The sequence below is a fragment of the Colias philodice genome, chromosome 29, assembly GCF_061535455.1.
Source record: "Colias philodice isolate Cphi_HAF_F1 chromosome 29, ilColPhil1 Martin Lab GWU primary, whole genome shotgun sequence".
NCBI lineage: Eukaryota > Metazoa > Arthropoda > Insecta > Lepidoptera > Pieridae > Colias > Colias philodice.
The window spans coordinates 4,449,715-4,465,736 of NC_143114.1; the positions used below are offsets into that span (position 1 = coordinate 4,449,715).

At 35.3% G+C, this 16,022-nt stretch overlaps 1 protein-coding gene across 1 annotated transcript; it reads left to right on the forward strand.

Annotated features, from left to right (window-relative positions):
* The first annotated feature begins 1,720 nt into the window (after window positions 1-1,720).
* LOC149475924 (phenoloxidase-activating factor 2-like) lies at window positions 1,721-13,888 on the forward strand. The gene is made up of 8 exons (XM_089712918.1): window positions 1,721-1,785; window positions 2,228-2,321; window positions 7,750-7,929; window positions 8,967-9,084; window positions 9,947-10,052; window positions 11,666-11,844; window positions 12,238-12,402; window positions 13,697-13,888. The coding sequence occupies exons 1-8, from the start codon at window positions 1,749-1,751 to the stop codon at window positions 13,865-13,867; spliced, it is 1,050 nt and encodes a 349-aa protein (XP_089569044.1). The 5' UTR covers window positions 1,721-1,748; the 3' UTR covers window positions 13,868-13,888.
* Window positions 13,889-16,022: the final 2,134 nt, after the last annotated feature.

Below are 16,022 nucleotides of genomic sequence, written 5' to 3' on the forward strand. Positions count from 1 at the left end.
TTCTTTTTTCTGTCGTAAAATAAACTGTATTGTTAAAGTGAAACTTTTATTACATCGTCTCAAACTTTTTGGTCTGTGTAGCGCATGTCGCGTGACGGTCGGCTGCCAAGTAGGTAGGTATAAAGCAGTGTTCGGAAAGTTAGTTTCACTTTTACCGTGGTTTCATAAAACCACACAACATTTTTTGTTTAACATTTCCACACCTACATTGCTATCAAAATGGGTTTTCACGCAAGCACGAGAAATATTTATAAATATACCTACTGAAGTATTCAGTATATTTTAAAGCATTGACGATAGTACTTGTGTCTTATAATTATGTGAGTATTTTTGTCTAATTTTTAAACAATTTGAACAATACAATATTTAAGCCTTTGTAGATATTTAAGCTCTTGTGACTATAATATCCTATCCTACTTATATTATATACTAGCTTACCACCCGCGGCTTCGCCCGCTTTGACTTAAACCTAATAAATTATATACTAAAACCTTCCTCTTGAATCACTCTATCTATTAAAAAAACCGCATCAAAATCCGTTGCTTAATTTAAAAGATTTAAGCATACAAAGGGACATAGGGACAGAGAAAGTAACTTTGTTTTATACTATGTAGTGATGATGCGAAAGTTTGTGAGGATGGCCATATATATTGTGTGTATGTATATGTTTCTTCTCTCTCACGCAAATACTTCTGAACCTGAAAAAAGAAAATTTACATTTTTAGTTCGTTCGACCCCGGTCGAAGCAAGTGAATTTTCGAAAAATATTTGAATGCAGTTCTATTTCTTTTTAAAAATAAATGAATGTTTCCTTTCAGCAAAATTTGCTATCTTCAGTATTTCAAGTACTTTCCCTCCAGGGCCCATAGAAAATTTCCACACTGTATATTATGACACCGAAAGATAACAAGATCCGAAAGTTTATAATTTTTTTAGGAAAATAAACTATCGTAAGTAGGAATCCAAACGAGAGATAAATTGTATATATAAACTTACCGAACATTGTTATTTTCCGGTGACATATTATAAGGATAATGCGTATTTATTTTCGTTTATAATTTGTAATTAATTTGTACCTAATCAAATCTATTTGATGATGAAATACGTCGTATATAAATAAACTAGCTGAGCTCCGCGGTTTCACCCGCTTGGCTCCGCTCCTATTGGTCTTAGCGTGATGATGTTTAGCCTATAGCCTTCCTCGATAAATGGGCTATCCAACACCGAAAGAATTTTTCAAATCGGACCAGTAGTTCTTGAGATTAGCGCGTTCAAACAAACAAACTCTACAGCTTTATAATATTAGTATAGATAATCTGATATTTCCAAGAACCAAATGCGTGGAATTCATACAAATTTTCATCCCTTTCATACTTATATTACCTACGTCATTATCTGTGCCTCGCGGTTTTACCCGCATTATTTCGCTCCTATTGGTGTTAGCGTGATGATATATGTATAGCCTTTAGCCTTCCTCAATAAATGGACTATGTAACTCTGAAAAAAGTTTCCAAATCGGACCAATAGTTCCTGAGATTAAATAAAAACTTTCCTATATTAATCCAAGTTACCCTCTTTGTGTATGCCAAATTTCATGAAAATCGGTTGAGCAGTTTTTGTTTGGAGAAGTAACAAACAAACATATAAACTTTCGCATTCATAATTTGTAGGATTCTGTGAATAAAATATGAATTAATAATTAACTTAATCAAATGTTAATTTTCAGGTTACCACTACTGTTATGTTTTATGTTATTAACACTAGATGGCGCTTTGTCGTATAAACGTAAGTATATATGCATTATACTATTTATGGTGAAAAAATAGGACCCAATGAGAGGCGCAAGTTTTAAAAATATCATCAAAAGCAGTTGACCTAGTCAAAAGTTCTGTGGTAACAAACTCAGAAAAAATATACAGAATGTCACACAGGCATATAGTAACCGCTTCGCTAATGTGTGCATTACATTGAACATTAAATAAAAATACTTGGAGCGTAATCTACAATTGATATCGAAGCGAATATCGATTTTTTTTGTATGTATTATCCTAAACTCAAAAGGTACTGCATGGATTTACTTCAAATTTGGTACAGAGATAGCTTGAGCCCTGAGAAAGGAGATAGGATAGGTTTTATCCCGGAAATTTCACAGGAACGGGAACTATGCGGGTTTTTCTTTGACTAAGCGGGCGGAAAGCTAGTTTAAAATTAATAAAATATGTTACAGTTGAATCTTGCCGCACGAACGACATGACGTTCGGTGTATGTGTGAACTTCAAAGAGTGTGAGGAGAGGCAAGAAGAAAGCCCATTTACTTTTTTGTAAGTCATCTTTATATACGATTGTAGGGGCTTGTTATTTGCGGGTGTAATAAAAGATGAATAACTACGCAAAGGTTATATTTCGTTAACTACATATATTTACTCGGTATGTAATTAATATTCGACCTAATGCGACCAACCCGCGTCCCGACAAGCCCTTAACCGTCCATGCATACCGCACGAACTGTTTATATACGAGTTACCGTGTGAACCTATGGTGGGAACTTTCTTAGTACTTAGGTACTACACTTGAAATATTTCGGTAACTCGTAAATTGGCTTGTCGTCGCTACATCATTCCCCCCTTAAAATAAAAAGGGGATACAAGTAAAAAAATCTTACAATAAAATTAAACAATAAACAAAGGGGTATATATAAAGTGTCGCTATATATGGTTGCAAAATGTTTACAATATAAAATATAAAAAAATGTTCAAAATATAAATCAATCATAACGTATACAAGTGGTTCAAAGTTAACACCTAATTTCGTTAAACTATTTATGTTATTATAAAAACTTGGTTGGGTCTTCTAAGTGGCGTGCGATAATTGTTACACGTCATCTAACACTTAGTAACATTAACATTTCAAATCCCAATACGTTCTTTACACTTGTATCGTTTAATATTACAAAGGCTACTACTAAACACTCAAAAGCCATAAATCAAAAGTGCTTAAATTTCTAAGTAGTAAACATTTCAATCAAAACTCAACACAAACATAAATTTGAAATACCATACTTAAAACGTTAAACAATGAACAAAAAACTCGTTTCAAATTTCATAAGTGCTATTATTTATTAAATACGATGTGTTGATTACTAAGTATTTATTATACATTTCTATGAAGTCTTATGAATACTTATAATCATCGTAATTCTAATAAATTTAAAATAGTTGAAACAATTACAAATACAATACTATTACCTAAATCGTACTGGTAATCGTATAGCTCTTCCACTACGCGTGGTATGTGTATTAGGCAATTCGCTACTTGGAATTTGTAACGGAACCTTAGTATCTGCCCCAGATATCGTATCACTATCATCATTCAAATAATATGCAGGTTTTAGACGGTCTACAGATATTCTAACTTTCCTGCCAGTCATTTGAATGTAAAATACCTTTTCCTCTCGACTCAACACACGATAAGGACCGTCGTATGTTGGTTATAAAGGCTTACGTACTGCGTCGTTTCTTACGAAAACATAATCGCACTTTTCTAAATCGGGGTGTATAAATATGTTCCGTCTTTCATTCTGCCTAATAGCTACTGACTGATATTTCCTTATAGAGTCTCGTAATTTACTTGCATACTCAAGACTGCTATTTATTGTTAAACTCGATTTTTTATCGTAATAATCACCTGGTAATCGTAAAGTTGTTCCGTACGTTATTTCTGCTGCGCTTATGCCGGTATCACTTCTTACTGCTGTTCTAAGTCCTAGCAACACAGTTGGTAATTCCGTAACCCAAGATGATGATATATTGCATAAGCGAGCCGTTAATGCCGCTTTAAGCGACCTATGCCAACGCTCTACCGCCCCATTACTCTGTGGGTGGTAAGGTGTCGTACGCAACTTATTAATACCTAATAACTTCATTAGTGTAGCAAATAATTGACTTTCGAATTGGCGTCCTTGATCGCTTGTTAGCCTTTTTCGGACAACCAAAACGAGAGATCCATCCTTCATATATTACACGCGAAATCGTTTCAGCAGTTATATCTCTCGTAGGAAAACATTCTGACCATCGCGTCCCCCTGTCACTATGGTTAGGCAATACGTCCTAAAACCTTCGGGTGAAGTGGGTAAAGGTCCAATTAAATCAACATGAATATGTTCAAACCTATCGCACTGCAGAAACGATCCTAAACCTGACATTGTATGTCGATTAAACTTCGATCGTTGACATTCAATGCATGTTTTAACTTTTAACCCATTGGCCAACGTGACGAATCATATTTGGCCAATAAAAACGATTTTGAATCAATTTTCGTGTAGTCCTTATTCCGGGATGACATAAATTATGTACACTATCAAAAGCAATACGTCGAAATTTATCAGTCAAATAGGGTCTAATTTTATCATTATCTAAATTACAATAAATAAATGTACCGCTTTCAGGTAACATTTTTTTCTTTGACCTATTATTAGCGTCTTTCGAATTAGATAATTTTAACATAAAATAATCTTGTTGTTGATCCTTAGCAAGTTCTGCGTAATCTATTACAGTGGGACAACTTATTGTTGCGACTCGTGATAACAAATCTGCAACGACATTATCTTGCCCACTAACGTCTCAAATCCGTTGTGAACTCACTAATGAATATCAAGTGTCGTGTACGTCTGGGTAACTCTTTCTCGCTATTTACTTTAGAAAATGCATAAATTAACGGTTTGTGATCCGTATACACCGCTAACTGTCGTCTTTCGACCATATTCCGAAAATGACGAATAGCCAAGTAAATTGCTAATAACTCCCTATATACGTACTATACTTGCGTTCAATCTTAGATAGATTCTTAGAAAAATAACCTACATGAGTATCCGATGCGTCCGTCATAAGTGCGAGCGATGCATCGGCCCTAGGGTGCTAAAAAAAATCTGCACTTTATAAACAAAAACATTGGCGATAATAAATAACCATTTATACGGTCGCCGTAAACTAAGATCTAAAGTCATTAACTTAGTACCAAATGTCTTAATTACACTAAACTACACTTTATAATCACTACACAGTACACTCACTCGCGGATTGGTTATTTTTCGACACTGGTAAAACTGAAACATTAGCGCCGGTGTCCACTAAAAACTTAAGATTACTTTTTCTATCTCTTATACACAGGCGTTTATTTACGGTGGAACAGACATCCGCCTCTGTCTGTACCGTATTTAGTTTTTTTGTTGGCTCTCCTGCTGCTTCTGCCACGCACAAGGTTGAATGCACTTGCTGGCGTTGTGCTTATAGCGGTAATGGTAATAACATATCCAATTGACACAGTGAGAGAGCATCTGCGCGAGAGCATTTTCACTCTCGTCCGCTCTAATTGGAACTGCCGGATTCATTTTGAATTAAATTTTAAACAAACGATATCTATGCAATTCACTAATATAATATTCACTTTTCGTCGGGAGTCACCAATGTAGGGGCTTGTTATTTGCGGGTGTAATAAAAGATGAATAACTACGCAAAGGTTATATTTCGTTAACTACATATATTTACTCGGTATGTAATTAATATTCGACCTAATGCGACCAACCCGCGTCCCGACAAGCCCTTAACCGTCCATGCATAGCGCACGAACTGTTTATATACGAGTTACCGTGTGAACCTATGGTGGGAACTTTCTTAGTAGGTACTACACTTGAAATATTTCGGTAACTCGTAAATTGGCTTGTCGTCGCTACACGATCATAAGTCGTGCATGATTAATATACTAGGCATGATTTTATATTTTTAGATGCTCATGTAGCGCGAAAATTCACGTAAAAGCATGCCATGCATGCATTACCGTCTAGGTATGTACTACATGTCTAAACATTGTTAAAATTATTTTGTTGGTCATTTTTTAAACACATAATAGCTTCACTTGTATGTAGTATCTGTGGTAGTATGTTAAATGCATGGACGTATAAAAAAAGACGGACGGTATATCGCCTAAACAAGCCTAGTAATGGCGGCGAAACATCCATGTGTGTGTGCCATGTTGCCATGGCAACAGCTGTCCTGATGACAATGGCGGCTGTATTTTTTTCTATAAATTTTGCCGTAATAATTTTGTCATTAAAACATAAAAGAAATAACTTGCTTCCCTGTGGAATGTAATCCCTTGTGTTTTGTTACTTAAAATTGTACTGTTGCGACACCATTTAACCATGCAAGACGGCATTTTAAATATTTTTTGTGAAACAGTGACGCAGTTAATCAGTCGGTAGTTCACGACGTAATGGCGGCCGACTAGCTTACTATGGTGAGAGTGTGTGCGTGTTTATTGTCTTTACACGATCGCTAGCTTACTATGGTGGCTTCACGTTGTTTGTTCGTAATACGGCGTCCGTCTTTTTTATACGTCCATGGTTAAATGTTTGTATGAAATCGAATGACAGTAAAATAATTTCATAAAGGAGACTATTTTTTGTGGGCCCACCAAGACTCGGTAACAGTCATAAAAAAAAACGTGTAAAAATATAAAATAATATTATGAATTTTGTAACTTTGATGTTTTACAAACGAAACCGGAATCATGAAATCGAATTAAAAAGCCTTATTTTGATATCATCCCTGCTGTAGTGTGCTGTCTACAAACCAAGAACAATGGCCAACATTAAAAAAAACTGAAACGAAACGTTTTTATCAATAGAATGAAAATAAAACCAAAAGGCGAAAAAAATTGCCTTCAATAAACCACTTTAGAAACTGTTTTCTTATTTATATGGAAGAATATGATTGATAGCGATTTTAAATCCTGTCATTTATCAAATAAAACAATTTGTTTCTACTCAGCTAAATAAATCCGTGTAACGAAACGTTATAATATCTATTGGCTGATTGGCTGCTTTGACCGTCAAAGTTTGACGGAATATGTCAGATTCCTCCTGTCGTCAATGCATAGAGTAATACGTCAATGTTTGCAATGAATGTAAACAATGTTTTTTTTACCTATTTTAAAATGAAATTGCTACAACTTAAGAGCGTTTAATATTACAATTGTACATGAATAATAGAATAGCTGTGCAAATGGATTCCTATCCTAATATTATGTACCTACTCCTAGTCATAAAATATCACGTACCTAAATACCTACCTACATAACTAGTAATTTCTTATTGAATCAGTTTTCCCAATCGCTAAAATCGCATCAAGGTCCAGAAACTTGAGGTACACCCACTTATATCTATTTTCTATACTATTTATAACCAAATCGGGTCTCTGTGTTTGTGGTACCTTCGTTGTGTCCGATTTCCGAGCTTGGAATCGTGACAATGTATGATGAATGTACATATGTATGATGTTTTCTAATATTTATTTATTAATTTATTTAAATATATTGTACCCAATGATTCGGATGGGTCACACAAGACAAATCGCTCATTATCAGTTAGTTTTTATGTAGTAATGAGGTGAATGTTTGCACACGTATTTCTAAAGATTCCGGTTAAAACATGTAAAAGTAATGTCACCACTGTAATCTGGGGACTTCAAGGAACAAATAAACACACATTTCATTAATATACGCTAAGAAATTGAGGTGGGCCTATTCTCCAAACAAAAAAAATGGTCTCCTTTATTCTCAATAATAATATTATAAAATATAAATAGTATTTAAAATTATTTTTTACCGATTGATTCTTTCATATTGATTTTATATCAAACAATATGTACGATTATTATTATAAAGATTTGTTGAAACCTTTGAAACTTATTTCAGGCGTTGCCGCGGTTCCAAAACGTGCTGTCCTCTCAGCAAGTTGGTAAAGGTTACAGAAACCCCGTTAACTAAGGTAAATGACAATAAGGGATGTGGTTGGAGTAACCGCGTGTATGACATACCAACCTCGCCTGGCAGTGCAACGTATGGCGAGTTCCCGTGGATGATCGCTGTTTTGAGGTACCTAAACTTTATTTTACTACTAGATTTCCGCCCGCGGCTTCGTCCGCGTTTTCAAAGGAAAACCCGCATAGTTCCCGTTCCCGTGGGATTTCCGGGATAAAACCTACCCTATGTGTTAATCCAAGTTACCTTCTATATGTGTGCTAAATTTCATTGTAATCGGTTCAGTAGTTTTTACGTGAAAGAGTAACAAACATCCATACAAATTTTCGCCTTTATAATATTAATAGGACTAGCCTTTTTATTGCTTAGAAAATAACAATTGAATTGAATTCTTTGGCATATTACGAAAATATATGATGTTACCTTGATGTTACATAATATGTATTTTGTAAAATTAAATTGTAAAACTGACAAAGAAAAGCAACTATGGAGTTTCTTGCCGGTTCTTCCCCGTAGATACTGCTTTCCGAATCGGTGGTAAATGTTAAAAATATGTAATCACGTTTCAAAAGTGCTTCTAGGAGAATTCTAATTGAATAAATAAATGTTTGAGTTTGAGTTTGAATTTAGTTAAAACTAGTTGGCTTAGAAATTAAAGATTGAACGGATTTTAAACGCGATTTATTCATTATACCCATGCTCGTCATACCCAAACGTCGGGACTATAATATCTGAACTAATATCCATACTAATATTATAAAGCTGAAGAGTTTGTTTGTTTGTTCGTTTGAACGTGCTAATCTCGGGAAATGCTGGTCCGATTTGAAAAATTGTTTCGGTGTTAGATAGCCCATTTATAGAGGAAGGTTATAGGCTATATGTCATCACGCTAAGACCAACAGTAGCAGAGCCACGCGGACGAAACCGCGCGGAACAGCTATTAATGAGTAATGAATAAATCGCGATGAAAAAACGTTAAATTATTTAATTTCTAATTATGTTGTAGATATAGTGCAATACGTCCAGCTAGTTTTAACCAATCTCAATTGTTATTTTTCTTGTGCTATATAGGTACGAAAAATATGTTTTTTTTTCATTCTTTTAGTGTTTTTTTTTCATTCAATTAATTCCCCTAACCATATTATTTACAGGACATCAAATACCAACAAAGCTTGGAATCAGCAAGACTACATAGGCGGGGGTTCGCTCATACATCCCACCGTTGTTTTGACAGCAGCACATACTGTTCACAGACTGACGAATGAACAGGTAATACTCTAGTGTCGCAGAAGAATTCTAACAATACCCGCGGCCCCATCATTAAAGCGGCTCGACGGAACACAGTGGGGTTTTAGTCGGTAAGAATCCGACATAACCCACGGCTCCTTCCCCGGGGGCCGTGGGTATCTTTGGAAGATTTCCCCACTATTAAAAAAAAAAGGTTCTTTTTAGTCTCGGCTATTCTACCATTGCGATACGCACAGGCGATTCAAGTATCCTGCAAGTCTCGGAGACTAGTCGCCGCGGAATATCTCACATACCTACATTGTACCGGTAGCGTAGTGTGCGAGCCTACATACAAATGTATGTGAGACTAGCGGTCCGCCCCGGCTTCGCCCGTGGTACATATTTCGCAATAAAAGGTAGCCTATGTTCTTTCTCAGGGTCTAAAGATTAGCTGTGCCAAATTTCATCAAAATCGGTCCAGTAGTTTATGCGTGAAAACCATACATACATACATACAAACTTTTCCTCTTTATAATATTAGTATAGATATTCCGCGGCGACTAGTCCCCAAGACTTGCAGGATACTTGAATCGCCTGTTCGTATCGTAATGGGAGAATGGCCTAACTGTAACCTGTGCTGTAACTATAAGTATCATTATAGGTAACTATTTCTTCAACTTCGACTTCAACTTCAACTTCGACTATGACTATGACTTCAAATATGACTATGACAATGACCATGACTATGACTATAACTATAACTATGACTACCACTACCACTATCACAATGGATCCATGGTTCCTGAGATTAGCGCGTTCAAGCAAGCAAACAAACAAACACTTCAGCTTTATAATATTAGTATGCATGAACAATAATATGTAAGTATATAATATGTTATTTCAGTTAAAATGTCGAGCGGGCGAGTGGAACACACAAACACAGAACGAATTTTACCCGTATCAAGAGAGAAACGTGAAGAAAATCATCATTCATCCGGACTTTAATTCAAGTAAGTTTATGCTGAGTGGCTACCTGACTTGGCTCCACTTTTCGGCTTCATTTTATTTTATTTTACTCTTTCATTTATTATACTTGTATTGTTTTGTTTCATGTTGTGTTGTTTTAATTTTAATTAAGTATTGTATTCTGTGTCAATTGGGTTTGTTATTATTGTGGAGTCAAATAAATGATCTTTCTTTCTTTCTTTCTAATATAAAAAACTAGTTAAACGCCTGCGGCTTCGCCCGCTTTGTCTAAAACCTAATAAATTATATACTAAAACCTTCCTCTTGGATCACTCTATGTATTAAAAATAACCGCATCAAAATCCGTTGCGTAGTTTTAAAGATTTAAGCATACAAAGGGACAGAAAAAGCGACTTTGTTTTATACTATGTAGTGATTTCTACGAAAAAGTTCCTCCACATTCTTTGATAGTACCAAATGACAATAATTTCCTTTCAAATACTTTATTATTGAGTAACAAAACGAAAACAGTGCGCCTTAATTAAAGAAAGGCAAACAAACATACTTTCGCATTTAATCCCGGTAATCCCACAGGAACGGGAACTACGCGGGTTTTTCTTTGACAACGCGGGCGAAGCCGCTGGCCGAGAGCTATTATTATTTATTACGAGCTGTGCCCCGCGGTTTTACCAGCATTGCTTCGCTCCTGTTGGTCTTAGCGTGATGAAATATAGCCTTTAGCCATCCTCAATGAATGGGCTATCTAACATCGGAAGAATTTTTCAAATCGGACCAGTAGTTCGTGAGATTAACGCGTTCGTTTTTTTGGCTTCAGGCTATCTATACTAATATTATAAAGAGGAAAAGTTTGTAATTATGTATGTATGTATTGTTTTCACGCATAAACCTCTTAACCGATTTTGATGAAATTTGGCACAGACAATCTTTAGACCCTGAAAAAGAACATAGGCTACCTTTTATTGCGAAATATGTACCACGGGCGAAGCTGGGGCGGACCGCTAGTATATTATAATCACGCTAAGACCAACAGGAGCGGAGCCACGGTGAGAACGCGGAGCGCAGCTAGCCACATAATATTATATCTTCTCTTCTTCTTCTCTTATATATAAAAATGAATCGCAAAATGTGTTGGTAAGCGCATAACTCGAGAACGGCTGAACCGATTTCGATAATTCTTTTTTTATTATATTCCTTGAAGTACGAGGATGGTTCTTATGTAGAGAAAACGTAAATATGTACCACGGGCGAAGCCGGGGCGGACCGCTAGTCTTATATATAAAAATGAATCGCAAAATGTGTTGGTAAGCGCATAACTCGAGAACGGCTGAACCGATTTCGATAATTCTTTTTTTATTATATTCCTTGAAGTACGAGGATGGTTCTTATATAGAGAAAACGTAAACATGTACCACGGGCGAAGCCGGGGCGGACCGCTAGTCTTATATATAAAAATGAATCGCAAAATGTGTTGGTAAGCGCATAACTCGAGAACGGCTGAACCGATTTCGATAATTCTTTTTTTATTATATTCCTTGAAGTACGAGGATGGTTCTTATATAGAGAAAACGTAAACATGTACCACGGGCGAAGCCGGGGCGGACCGCTAGTATTTAATACAAATGTATGCTTTTTTCAGAGAGAGGACACAATGACATAGCGTTACTTTTCCTGGAAAGTCCATACGATATATCGTCCACTATTAGTGTAGCGTGTTTGGGACGAACCATGGCCCAGGTTGGGACGGACTGTTACAGTATGGGGTGGGGGCAAAGGGTATTCAATAATTCAGATGACCACGCGGTAATGTTGAAGAAGGTAATGTTTTGAGTGTATCTTTTATTTTTATACATATAATAAAATCGTAGGACAATCAGTAATATTCATGCAAAATTTTAAGTAAATCTTACTAAAAAAAGTACTTTTTGAGTTTAGCCCTGACGTAAATACAGAGAAACAGACGAAAATTCTAATAACTATAGGCACTTTTGGCTTCGATATCGATTGTAGATGACGCCGCTTTTTAAAAAATATTCAATTTTGAATTTCATACGTTTTTATTATATGCATAGATTAATGCATCTACATACTAGCTGCTCGCCCCGACTTTGCCCGGGTACTATACATTTTTTCTAAGTTTTTATCATATTTTATTTTGTATTCTATTATATTTATAGATTTTGCATCTAAAATGCCATTAATTTTTCCCAGGTACCGCTGCCCATAGTAGCAAGGCGGACTTGCGAATATTACCTCAAAAACACAATATTAGGCTCGAACTTTAAGCTCCATGACTCCCTGATATGCGCTGGTGGTTTACAAGGCGTGGACACATGTACTAAAGATGGCGGATCTCCTCTCGTTTGTCCTATTGGAGTAAGTAAGCTTAATACTAGACTAGCTGTGCCCCGCGGTTTCGTCCGCATTGCTCCGCTCCCGTTGGTCTAAGGGTGATGATATATAGCCCTTAACCTTACTCGATGAATGAGCTATCTAACACCGAAAGAATTTTTCAAATCGGACCAGTAGTTCCTGAGATTAGCGCGTTCAATCAAACAAACAAACAAACTCTTCAGCTTTATAATATTAGTATAGATTAACAATCACTGAAAAATACAAAAATAAGCTACTAAATGCAAAAAAAATTCGTATATACGTATAAACCGAGGATATACAAATATAACCGAAATTTGAAACCGGCACTGAAATCTCTTCGCATGAAATGCCACTTAAATCAACAAAATCTAATTTATAATAATATTATAAAGCTAAAGAGTTTGTTTGTTTGAAAGCGCTAATCTCGAGAACTACTAATCCGATTTGAATAATTATTTCGGTGTTGGATAGCCCATTTATCGCGGAAGTCTATAGGCTATATATCATCACGCTAAGACCACCAGAAGGGGAGCCACGCGGGTGAATATATCTCAAAATGATAAATAAAAATGAATTAGAAAAAAGACGACCACGATTCTGTCTTTAACTTGATTATTTTCAATGAGATTTTATAAAACTTTTAGTAAGAATTAATAGTTTCATCCGAAGAAAATGCATATCATCCAAGTTTTCTACGTGGTGAGAAAAATTTACATTTTTATCCAAAATAAAAACCATGATACTTATTAATTCATTTCTTATAATACTTAATTCAAATTCAAATTCAAATTACATTTATTTGCAAGAATGTAGTTACAAATTTTAGATGTTTTGATTACAATATTATGTGGCTAATACATTCTACCCATTGATTGGTTGTGCAAATATTAAAAAAGAAAGTTGATTAGTTTAATTATTTAAATGTACACACAATTCACTTTTCACAATTACGCGGAACGCACTACGATTTACACGATTATATAACACACTTATCACACACAATTCAGTTTACACTACTTCAAAGTCATAAATTCTTCAATGTCATAAAATTGTTTTACCATTAACCAGTTCGTCAGTTTATTTTTGAAAAGATTTACTGGTAGTTCCTTGAAATTATCCGGTATTTTATTATATAATTTAATAGCCATAAATATTACAGTTACACTGTTTTTAGCTTTATTGATTCTACACGTTAGGAAATGTAATTTGTTTTGGTATCTTGTCAACATATGCGAATTAACTTCTTAACTTAACTGTATACAATGAAGAATAAATATAAACATTTATTTTACAGAATGAAAATGGCGTTTCCCGGTATGCCGTGTATGGTATCGTGGCGTTTGGTATTCAGTGTGGCCAAGAGAACGTACCCGGAGTGTATTCTAGTGTCCCTAATGTTTATGAGTGGCTAGTAGCAACAATGGTGGGAGAAGGGATGGATACCAGCCAGTTTATGTACTCATAATAATAAATACTTTTTAGTTTTCACATTTGTTTTATTTAAAAATCCATACTAATATTATAAATGCGAAAGTAACTCTGTTTCAAGTCTCTCTGTCTGTCTGTCTGTCTGTTACACAATCACGCCTAAACTACTGAACCAATTTGCATGAAATTTGGTATGGAGATATTTTAATACCCGAGAAAGGACATAGGCTACCTTTTATTGCGAAATATGTACCACGGGCAAAGCCGGGGCGGACCTCTAGTATTTTATAAAACTAGCTGTCGGCAAATTACCCTTATCACAGGGCTATGAAAGATAGATGTTGGCTGATTTTCAGATATACCCAATACACACACAAAATTTCATGAGAATTGGTCAGACTGTTCCGGAGGAGTATGGTAACTGACATTGTGACACGAGAATTTTATTTATAAAAGAATAATAATTATTTTTAACGTACTTAATTAGTATTTATTTAAAAAATATAGGCTAACCGGAAACCAAAAAAATACATGAAAAGAGGAAATTAAAAATACATCACGATCCGTTGTCCCAATAGTTATTAAAAACAGAATAATACAGACTGCGCCGAGCGCTCTGGGTATTTAGGCATACCCAGAGCGGTGTATAATCGGGGAAAGGGCTCAGGGTACTTAGACAAAGTAAAAATTAAAAAACGATAACGAAGTTAGAAAAGGCAAAAATGTATGGGATTGACATACGCCGCGTTAGATCACGTGGTCTATCGTCATCGTTCTAAATGTAATATGTTGCACTTGAGTGGAAGGACTCATAATTTGCCTGGAGTGATAGGAGTGCATTGACTGAACCCATATTCCAGTTCATGATGAACATATGTTTTTTAATAGAAAAGGATATCATTCATTAAATGTTCAAATGGTAAGCAGCTGGATAAATTCTATCCATAAAATGAAAATATGTAGCTTATCAATTATCATCATCAAAAATAAAATACTTATGTATGCTCTTTTTATTGTATGAACTCAATGGAAAATATTGGAGGTCTATGCCAAGGTGCACAGCAAATAAAAGTCGTAATGAAAAATCTATAAGTTATCTATCTTTTTATCTTTTTATATATTATAAAGGCGAAAGTTTGTAAGGATGTATGGATGTATGGATGTTTGTTACTCTTTCACGTAAAAACTACTGAACCGATTACAATGAAATTTAGCACACATATAGAGGGTAACTTGGATTAACACATAGGATAGGTTTTATCCCGGAAATCCCACGGGAACGGGAAATATGCGGGTTTTCCTTTGAAAACGCGGGCGAAAATCTAGTCTTTTTATAAGCCTTAATTAAAATAAAGAACTATTATTATTATTAAATATAATACGGAATAATAATTCCTTTTGCATTCAGCATCTTGAACAGGTCAATGTCAAATCATATGTAAAAAAATAACCTGTTAGATTGAGTAACTTAATTTCAGCGCTTAGAAACACTTCCATTCCTTGCAGTTTGATTCTTGGTTGGAGAGAACCATAATATTCATCATTTTGTTTTCAGATTTGTGATTTTGACTTACTCATAATAAATGTAAATGCAAAATTTGGTGGAGCTACACATGACTCCCACATATGGTCTGCAAGTCACATGGGCCAGGGCACATACATGCAAGGGCTTCACGAAAGTGGTGAACACGTATGGTTATTAGGTAAGACTTTGTTCCTTATATTGTAAACTAGCTTTCCGCCCGCGGCTTCGCCCACTTTGTCTAAAACATGATAAATTATATACTAAATTCTTCCTCATGAATCACTCTATCTATTAAAAAAACCGCATCAAAATCCGTTGCGTAGTTTTAAAGATTTAAGCATACATAGGGACATAGGGACAGAGAAAGCGACTTTGTTTTATACTATGTAGTGATAGTAAGACATCTATAAAAGCCCTATACATAGTGGTAAGTAATAGTATTATTAAGTGAGCATGACATGACTACAAATATACAACAATTATTCATTAAAATTGGAGCAGTCTATTAACAAAAATGTAATTGCTTATTTCAGGAGATTCTGGTTACCCACAGCGACCATGGTTAATGACGCCAATATGAAATGCTGAACCAGGATCCCAGGAAGAGGTGTACACACGACGTCATGTCCGAGCCAGCCCCCCTAGACAAGTGGCTTTCTATTAGCGT

Coding starts and splice junctions, on each gene's coding strand:
- LOC149475924 (XM_089712918.1), top strand. CDS start 1,749: ATGTTATTAACACTAGATGGCGCTTTGTCGTATAAAC. Junction 7,930..8,966: donor TGGATGATCGCTGTTTTGAG/GTACCTAAACTT, acceptor TATTATTTACAG/GACATCAAATACCAACAAAG. Junction 12,403..13,696: donor CTCTCGTTTGTCCTATTGGA/GTAAGTAAGCTT, acceptor TTTATTTTACAG/AATGAAAATGGCGTTTCCCG.